The sequence below is a fragment of the Penaeus vannamei genome, chromosome 37, assembly GCF_042767895.1.
Source record: "Penaeus vannamei isolate JL-2024 chromosome 37, ASM4276789v1, whole genome shotgun sequence".
NCBI lineage: Eukaryota > Metazoa > Arthropoda > Malacostraca > Decapoda > Penaeidae > Penaeus > Penaeus vannamei.
This window is the reverse complement of record NC_091585.1, coordinates 25727735-25737734: the sequence shown is the minus strand read 5'-3', so window position 1 is coordinate 25737734 and position 10000 is coordinate 25727735. Positions and strand designations below refer to the sequence as shown.

Here is a 10000-nt window from a genome sequence, read left to right as displayed (position 1 = left end):
GCCTTTGCGTGCAATAAGTGAAAAAAACATATATTTATATACGGAGTGTTGCGTGCGTGCGTTATTGTGTCTGCGTGCAATGGGTGAAAAAAATAATCATAAATATATAAAGGAACAAAATAAGGTACAGCGTAGATTACCCAATTTTATGAGTACCAACCAGAGTCCATTACTACGCCCATTTGGTGTGAGTATATGCCAATATTTCTTGTATTTTCGAAAAGGAAAGTTACAATTTGCATTGTCACTATCGCAGTTAATAATGCTATAACAATGGTGATGATAATACCCATAAGAATACAGTCATTACACGATAATAAAGGTAACATTAAAACAAACTTTCCCCCTGGAATTTCAATGCATGGGGCAGGCACTTGGGATCAGGTAGGCCTAGGAGTTGACTCATTAGAAATTAAGCGCACGTGATGCCATCTGCGTTCACAAATCAGCAAAAACAAAGCCAAAGAAGGCGGTGCTTGTTCAAGTCGCCAGTGACCTAAAAATACATGTCAATCGACGCTAAAAAGGATGATTTCAGATATAAACCTAATCCGCAGAGTATCTAAGTACAATTTAGGGACCCCAGCATATTTACGACTCATCGGGGTTCATCTGGCGATGCTCTTACGCCGTGCCTTCTCAGGAGGCGACTGCTGCTTCCTCAGCCGAGTGTCTCATCGCTGCAGTTAATGTCACGGATGCCGTTACAATCCACTGCGCTCCAGGCAACCGCAAGAGCTTCCGCGTGCATCAGACGTACGAGTCACTCTATATTTCAACCTCTCTTTCTCTTTCTCATCCCCTTTATCTTTCCTTTCCTATGCTTCTCCGCTTCTCTATCTCTCACCCGTCCTCCTCCACAGATGCGTCGGCGCTGTCCCTGCCCGGGCGCGGCCCAGCAGGCGCTCCTGGTCTCCGCCGCGGTCATGGCGCTCACACTCTACTATCGCGCCCCTGCCGCCGCCTCCCGGCACACCGCGCCCCTCCACACCGCCGCCCCTGCCGCCCGCCCTTCCGCAGGCTCCGAGGCGGCCAGAGCGAAGGCGGCGGCGAGGAAGGGCGGGGGAGCTGGCGTCCGCGCGGGCTGGCGGGACGAGGCGGCGGACTTTCCCATCTCGCTGGAGCGCGACACCGGCGAGGACTCCTTCGCCAGCAAAGTGATGATGGCGCTCGAGTTCTTGACGAAGGAGAAGAAGCGGAAGGCGAAGGCGAAGGCGACGACGCCCCCGCCGCCCCGTCCGCCGTCCGACCTCGACCGCATGGCCAGCACGGGGTCTTCGATGGCGCCCTCGAACCGGAGCAACAAAAAGGAGACCACGCAAGCGGAGGACTCGAACCCGTGGCCGGACCCCGGGGCGAACTCGACTCCCATTCCCGACCGCAGCGGGAGTCCGGCCGCCGAGCCAGCCGCGAGTCGGGACCCGCAGACCCGGGCGACTCCCAGCGCCTCCCAGCCCAGCGGCCAGGCGTGCCGCGTGTCCTTCCCGCCGCTGGACCTCTGCGAGTGTAAGAGGGAGATCCTGGCGCAGGGGGGAGCGGCGTGCCCTGCCACTAACAGCGGAGGAGAAACGACCCCCCACGCCCTGCTGGCAGCCCTGAACCGCACGCTCGGGTCCTCCACCTGCAGCGACGCAGCCACGCTCAGGGGCGCCAACCAATCGGTGAGATAAAAGTTTCTGTCACTCATTTACCCCGATCCTCATTCCGTGCTTCCGCCAACGATGGCATGGCGCGATGGGAGAACCGCGAATGAGATTTTCATTATTCTATCTTTAATGAATACAAAAGATCTGTGAAAAGGCAGTTGTAACTCTGACCCAGGCATTAGCTAATAAAAATGATAAAGATAATATAGTTACAATTCCAATAACAAAGATAAAAGCAATCATACAATAACAAAGATTAAAAAAAAAAAATCAACAGTAATCCAGACTTTATATTTATAATAAAAGTAATGATAACGACATAAAGACCACCTAGAAATACCTTAGCCAGTCAATTACAGAAAAAACACGATTAAAACTGATACCAACAACAATAATAACAGCAATAACAACAATAATAACAGCAATAAATACTAGCAATAAAGGTAATAACAGTCATAACTAAGGTATACCCCACTCCCACCCACAACCCGTCCACCCACCTACCCTCCTTCCTTCCTCCCTCCCATCCTTCCTTCCTTTCTTCCCTCCTTCCCTCCCATCCACCCACCCACCCTCCTTCCTTCCTTTCTTCCCTCCCTCCCTCCTTTCTTCCCACCCATCCTCCCTCCCTCCTTCCTTCCCTCCCACCCACCCACCCTCTTTCCTTTCCACCCACCCACCCACCCACTAACCCTTCCCCCCCTCCCACCCACTCACCCTCCCCCCCTCCCGCAGGTGATCAGCATCTCCCTCTTCGGCGCCTTCCCCAGCGACTACCACGACGGGCTGCCGGTGGTGGTGGCGCGGGCGGCGGAGGCGTACCCTGGATGGGCGGTGAGGGTGTACCACGACCTCGACCTGGCGGGGGATGCCAAGGCGAGGGCGTGGGCGTGCTCGCTCGTTTGCGGGTTCCCCCACCTCGACTTCTGCTCCGTCGCGTCCGTGCCAGGTGGGTGATGGGCGGTGGGGGGTGGGATCTGGGTTGGTGGGTGGTCGGTGGTGGTGGGTGGCGGTGGCAGTGGGCGGCGGCGGTAGTGGGCGGAGGAACTGAGGTGGCGGTGGTATTGGTGGGTGGTTGGTGGTGGGCAGTGGGCGGCGGGGTTGGTCGGTGTTTTGATCTAATTTATACTTTTATTCCGTATACTGTTTCTTCATCGTGGATCATCACATTTTTTCCCGTTAATCGCTTTATACCAATTATAACTTCATTAACTGCTAACTCCTAATTACCTACCATTTATCACTAATTGCCATTCATAGTTTCGGTGTCTGTTTCTAAGGATAAGAGAAGGTGAAGACGGCATAACAGAAAAGATAAATAAAGAAAAAAAATAAAGGGGGGGAGGGAGGGAGGGAGAGAGGGAGGGTGGGAGGGAGGGAGGGAGAGGGAGGGAGGGAGGGAGGGAGGGAGGGAGGGAGGAGGGAGGGAGAGGGGAGGGAGAGGGAGGGAGAGAGAGAGAGAGAGAGAGAGAGAGAGAGAGAGAGAGAGAGAGAGAGAGAGAGAGAGAGAGAGAGAGAGAGAGAGAGAGAGAGAGAGAGAGAGAGAGAGAAAGAGAAAAGAGAGAAGAAGAGAGAGAGAGAGAAAGAGAGAGAGAGAGAGAGAGAGAGAGAGAGAGAGAGAGAGAGAGAGAGAGAGAGAGAGAGAGAGAGAGAGAGAGAGAGAGAGAGAGAGAGAGAGAGAGAGAGAGAGAGAGAAAGAGAGAGAGAAAGAGAGAGAGAGAGAGTGAGATAGAGATAGAAAGAAATACAGACAGACAAACAGAGACAGTGAAAGCGAAAGATAAAAAGAAAAAGAAAAAGAAAGAAAGAAGAGAGAAAGAGAAAGAAAGAGGAAGAGAGGGAAAAGAAAAAAAGTAATCCACCTAACGGAACAGCGACCCACCATGACTCAGCATGATCCATGAATGGATAAATGCAAATCACCAAAATCATCAAGAAAGAAACGGGATGCAGATTGTATGCCAGGAAACAGACAGACAAAAAAGGAGGTCGAGACGAGGAAGAAGAAGAAGAAGAAGAAGGAGGAGAGGAGGAGTAGAAGAGAAGAGAGAAGGAAAAGAAGGAAGAGGAAGAGAAGAAGAAGGGGGAGTAGTAGAAGTAGAAGAGGAACAAGAAGAAGACGAAGAAGAAGGAGAGGAGGAGTAGAGTAGAGGAGAGGAGAGGAGGAGAAGGAACAGAAGGAAGAAGAAGAAGAAGAAGGAAGAGGAGTAGAAGAGGAAGAGGAAGAGGAGTAGAAGAAGAAGAAGAAGAAGAAGACGAAGAAGAAGAAGAAGACAAAAAGGAAGAAGAAGAAGAAGAAGGAAGAAGAAGAAGAAGAAGACGAAAAGGAAGAAGAAGAATAAAGAGAAGAAGAAAAGAAGAGGAAGAAGAAGAAGAAGAAGAAGAAAAGAAGAGGAAGAAGAAGAAAAAGAAGAAGAAGAAGAAAAGAAGAAGAAGAAGAAGAAAGAAGAAGAAAAAGGAAGAGGATGAGGAAGAGGAAGAAAAGGAAGAGGAAGAGGAAGAAGAAGAAGAAGAAGAAGAAGAAGAAGAAAAAAGGAAGAGGAAGAAGAAGAAGAAGAGGGAGAGGAAGAAGAGGAAGAAGAAAAGGGAAAGGAAGAGGAAGAGGAAGAGGAAGAGGAAGAAGAAGAAGAAGAAGAAGAAGAAGAAGAAGAAGAAGAAGAAGAAGAAGAAGAAGAAGAAGAAGAAGAAGAAAGAGAAAAAGAAAAAGATAAAGAAGAGGAAGAGGAAGAGGAAGAAGAAGAAGAAGAGGAAGAGGAAGAAGAAGAAAGCCCGTATGTGACGTGTGTACCCTGCAAAGAATGCGCCGCGCACCCAGCTGGGTCCCTGAAATGCCCAAAGTTCCGATATTTTGGTCGCTCGAAACTAAATCCCGGCGCTTCAGATACAGAACGAATTCAGGCAACAACAGACACATATACTTAGAAATGTCAACATAGCCTTGCTGGCCAAAACCTTTAATCGGCTGGGGAAAAAAATATGCATATTTTAAAAAGAATATAAAAATACAACCCATACATATCTACCTAAACGTAACAGAACAGAGAATTGTAAAAAGAAAAATCAAAGATAGAAACGAACAAACGCCCAGACACTCGAACCCAAAACAAACAAAATACGGTAGACTTCCAAACAACCAACACGGCGCGCAAACACTCGTCCAAACAACGCCAGAACCGCAGCCCCGAAGCCCCCTCCTGACGATCTTTTTCCCTCCGTCAGGTATCGGTGACCTCCGCCCTACGATCGGCACCATCTGGCGTCTGGCGGTGCTCGGCGACCCCTTCGTGCGCAGGTTCGTCATCCGGGACAGCGACTCCCCGATCCTGCAGCGGGAGGTCGACGCCGTGAAGGAGTGGGTCGACTCCGGGAAGGTGAGGAGCGGGCTCGATTTCGGGTCTCGTTGGGTCTCTTGGGTATTCCTGTTATTCAACCGGCGTTAAGGCGTGAGTGAAAACGGTACAGGAATGAGTAAAACGTGTGAAAAAAAAATGTTCAGATTCATAAGCGGTTACTCATGCTGTAGTGAAACGATCTTATCCCCGACATGGGCCAGTTTCCGAGTAACTACCGGACTCCCACTTCAACCTTCTCCTCATCTTACTCATCTTGCAGTGTTTCCACATCATGCGAGACAACGCCGCCCACACCATGCCCATCATGGGCGGCATGTTCGGCGGCTGTGGCTTCTGGCATCGCGAAGTGTTGGAACGCATCCGGGGGACGGTGTTCCGCTTCTCACGCAAGGAGAGCCACGCCAGCTACTACGACCAGGTCAACGAGGTGGTGAGTACACAATAATTGCTCTCTTGTAATTAATCGATTCGCGGTAATTTCACTTTGTACATTCTTAAAAATTACACACGAAAAGAATCTCATCTCGGCATCTCCTCCAACTAAATCTATAACCGAAATTTTCCTACCCAAAAAAAATCGAAGCTTCCCAATGATTACACGTTTTCCCAATCTCCCATCACTCTCAACTGCCCCAATCCTTCAAGAAGCAACACCCCCAAAACAACCACTAATCCAAACTTCGACCCCAATCCACCCTGCCTAGCGGTTCCTGTGGCCAACCATCCAGAAGAGCTTAATTGCGCACGACTCCTACCTGTGCAAGTACTTTCCGGGCTCTCGACCCTTCCCCACCAGGAGAGTCAACCGCACTTTCGTCGGCATGAGGAGATATCGTAAGGACTTCAAGGGCGACATGGTAAAAATACCCTGTCCCGTGGCGTGTCGGCCGCCCAAGCACAAGGACTGGGAATACTGTTAGTTAATTGTGAGGTGGCACTGTGATATTTTTGGTGGGGGGTTACCTGCATGGTAAGGTACTCCATTCACTCTTACATGCTTTTGACATTATTTATTACTGAATTATTGATATACGCTGTAAGACTTGTAAGCATGTAGCTATATATATGTATATCTATCAGTATTGTATGTACCGTTTCCAATATAAATGTCTATCATTCCCACAGCTATCATTAACCTGTGTGGCTAATAGCCAAACAATAAATCAATGGGACTAACACTGAAGAGTGCCCATACCTGCATCCACTCTACATTTCCATCCACGAGGGTCTAGGCCCGTCTATAACTCCTTACAACAGATCTGACCAACATGCCCAAGACAAAACTTTCTAGGTCATTCCCCAGTGGTCAGGATCATCCTCATGGAAGCGAGCCAGGTACCCTTACTGACTGAGCTGTAAAATTAGCGAGTCCTATGCTGGTCTCACAGTGTGTAACTGTTGGTTGGATACAGTCCTGCCAACCGTTCCCCATGATCTGGTACAAGGACCTACTGCAAAAGGCAACAGGTCCTCAATAATACAAACAATAAGAAATGTGACAACCTGATGCACCCAATTTAAACAAACAATTACCTTTCCACTAAAAGAATGAAACACAAATATAAACCAATATATGTAACAGATATCCAGTTTATGATAGTCTTAGTTACTCCCTACTTTCATCGATCTTTGACACAGAAGATGAAAAGAATAACCAAACAAAATATTCACAGGGAGGTTTTGAGAAGGGCTAGTGATAAAAGACAATGAAAAATGGATGAGGATGCCAGTGTTCCACTAGCCACCTCTGTCTCAGGAACCAGACTCAAATCAAGGACGATCACTCTTTTTGGATTGGAGCAGTATAGGAACCAGACAAGCCAGACTTAAGAGTTTTTTTTCCACTGGCAATGGGGATCCATAGTGTATGATTTTCTAAGAAGTTTGCAAAATATCATTATGCAACTAAAACAAGATTAAAAATGTTCTGAAACCAGCTGATACGCATCAACATTTGGGGAGTATAACAACACAGTAACAAAAATGGGAGCCTGGGCTGCTCAAGGACCAGGCTTGAGTCTTAAACAGAAGACTATGGGCTTATATGGAGTGCCATGTGTATGATGATCGAGGTAAAAGCAAAAGTGGGAAGAACTGAGGATAAGATGAATGGAGTGTTTGGGGGAAGAAGAATATCTTATCACCGGAGAGACAAAAGCCTGGGGTGTCTGGAACCAACTCTCAAAAGAAACTTCAAGAGATGACACAAAAGACCAAAAAAATATAATATCATTATCTTTTAATAAAACTAATGACCCTTAAATCACTACCAGGAACATAGCACAAAGGCATATTCATATAGAAAATGAAGGATGTTTGGGGCAAACAGAAAAGAACCTTGCTTGTCTAAAAGAACACCATGTCCACACAGATAACAAAAAACTTTGTATCTGACCACTGCACACACAACCACATACATAGCCCAACATAATCGGAAAAATGTTCAACATATCCATAAAGTAACCTTATGTCCACTTCTGTTCAGGCTCTAGGTAACAGTGGGGTTACTATTTTAGCTAAATGTGCAAAGATCAAGAAACTTCACCACTGTAGTTAATATCCCTGTACCTCAATACTGATAAATGTAACTAAACAAGTATCCCTTGTAATAATATCAATATCAATGCCTAAAATAATACTGGCATGAAGACTTTAAAAGAAATAAGCACATACAAAAAAATACATAATAACTTCCTCTTACATTAGCATTGTCCAAAAGAAGAGACCACCATAAATAAAGTTTCCACAATAAGTTTTGGCATGAACACCACCCAATATATTTCTAGATGAAAAATCTCTACTGCAATACAACTTAATATACAGATATCACAGTAATATACTTCTTATCTATTTCACCTAATCCTTACTATACAACAAACAATGTTAAAAAAAGACATTGATTACATGCTGCACATTTGGTGTTGGGATCACATGTCATTTGGGTAATTTTTTAGTATTACTAAGTTTTTTTAATTGATGTTACACTTTCCTTGCTATATCTAGTGTTCTTAATGATTACACTTCTAGGAGTTAATCTGAAGGAAATTTGTCTTTAGTTAGAATACAATTATTACTACAATCTGAACTAGTTTGTTACAAAATCCTGCCAAATAAATTAGATCAATTATTAACAGATTTACATCTTACATAGAACTCTTCCTATATTAAACTGTAAATACATACATTTCATGGCATTTCTCATAAATGTACCAAAAATATGAGGTTGACAGTTGAAGCAGCCAAAATCATTTATTTTTCTGACAAACCCAATATCAACATGTACAAGATATCTCAAAAAACTGATGTTACCGATAGCTAAACTCTGATTGAACAAATGACTTTGTCCCTCTACCTACAAGATACTACACAAAATAAAACTTTGAACTTGCTCTTCTAGTTACAATCTTTAAAACCATATGAACATCCCCAAAATGTACATAAATCATATGTCATAAAGCACTTTAAATTCCATATATAGAAGAACATGCTTTCCTCATAATTAAATTGCTGAACAAATCACAGCTGACAGAGCATATGCAAAAAATTGCGCCATATATAAATAAACAGAACAAAATTAAATAACTCGGATAGTATTGGTACATTCTCGTCCTTGCTCTGGATTTCGATATATGGTTTTAAGTTCAGTTCATCTGTCATGAGTGAAGCAACATGCATGTCAAGGATGTTGTAAAAAGTTTTGCCAAACCATGCAATGTTATGAAAACAAAAGCAACTGTTTTGCTTAAACTGGCACACAATCTGTTATGAATCATCATTACTGTTATATTGCAACTACACTGTTCTTAAGTGAAAAGAAATAAAATGAAATGTGGGGCTGGAAAAAGGAAAGAAAAGAAAAAAAATTACCCCATAACTGAAAGGTAAAAAAAACAAATACACAACAGTTAACAAAGAGCAAACTCAACACAGATTTCTTTGAAATGTATTGCAGAAAATGCCAATAATAATAAAAAAAAAGGCACAAAATTGAAAAGAAAAGCAAAAAATCTGTACCAATAAACGATAATAAAGCACACAGCCCAAATTAAAAAAAACTAAAAAGAAAAAAGATGTAGAGAAAAAAAAAGCACACAGAAACAAACACAAGGTCATTCATCTGACCTAGCTTAACTTGAAGAATGAGATAGAAAAACATAAGTAACCTCTGCCAGCTTGTCATAGCTCCGACTATCGCTCCTACAATAAACAAGACTACATCAGTCACAGAAAATGGTAAAAGAATGCATACTGGTCCATGTATAATAGCTAATAAAAAAGGAATCTTTAAAATACTGTCTCATCAGTATTCTGTTTCCCATTCACATTGGGTGAAAACTAAAATATATGTACAGAGCATAACATGAAACCTACATTATAAACATTCTAGCAAAAAATGTATCAATGAAAACATGAGATCAGAACAAACCAAAAAATAACAGCAATCAAGGTTTAGAGTGAGGTTATATTAAGATACTTAGTCCTTTGATCTGCATGAAGCAGAGGTAAAACTTCAAAAAGCAAAGCCTTGTTGGTTTTGATAACGCTAATTTGTTTAATTTGACATATTCATGCAATCTGATAATTGCCTGAATATGTCAAAGGAAATGCAGTCTTACCAACTTGGCACTGCGCATTTAATAAAATCAGTACAGTTACAGAAGTCACTCTTCAAGAGCTCTGAAAAGAGCAAAAGAACAGTCTACATGATTAATTGATTGATATCTACTTGAGTAACTGTGAAATTACCATTAAAAGAACACACAAAAAAACCTCATATACCATCAGATCAACCTTGATATTTACACACTTACCTCCTACGCCTACAGATAAAAGGTGAGAGGAACGATGTACAGTACCATGAAAACAGAAAGACAAAGAGAGAGAGAGAGAAAAAAAAAGGCAATGGAGCCTAAAACGTAACTTACCGATCACCTGCGAGAGGTTCTCTTGCTCATAGTAACCAAGCAGGAATGAGAGAATTAATGCCACGCCAAATACCAG

At 43.9% G+C, this 10000-nt stretch overlaps 2 protein-coding genes across 3 annotated transcripts in view; one reads left to right on the top strand and one right to left on the bottom strand.

Annotated features, from left to right (window-relative positions):
- Positions 1-6216, top strand: part of LOC113809691 (uncharacterized) — a 6911-nt gene extending 695 nt beyond the window's left edge. Inside the window, exons 2-6 of the mRNA XM_027361354.2 lie at positions 864-1661; positions 2382-2595; positions 4866-5017; positions 5259-5429; positions 5704-6216. Coding sequence (XP_027217155.2) covers positions 864-1661; positions 2382-2595; positions 4866-5017; positions 5259-5429; positions 5704-5919 — 1551 coding nt within the window. The 3' untranslated portion in view covers positions 5920-6216. The remainder of the gene's footprint in view (positions 1-863; positions 1662-2381; positions 2596-4865; positions 5018-5258; positions 5430-5703) is intronic.
- Positions 1-10000, bottom strand: part of lili (LMBR1-like protein) — a 115834-nt gene that overhangs the window by 11534 nt on the left and 94300 nt on the right. Inside the window, exons 5-6 of one of the 2 annotated variants that reach the window (XM_070115389.1) lie at positions 9925-10000; positions 9122-9196 (exon numbers count right to left, since the gene is read on the bottom strand). The exon at positions 9925-10000 is cut by the window's right edge and continues 54 nt beyond it. In XM_070115389.1, coding sequence (XP_069971490.1) covers positions 9122-9196; positions 9925-10000 — 151 coding nt within the window. The remainder of the gene's footprint in view (positions 1-9121; positions 9197-9924) is intronic. The other variant, XM_070115390.1, reaches the window with a different exon arrangement.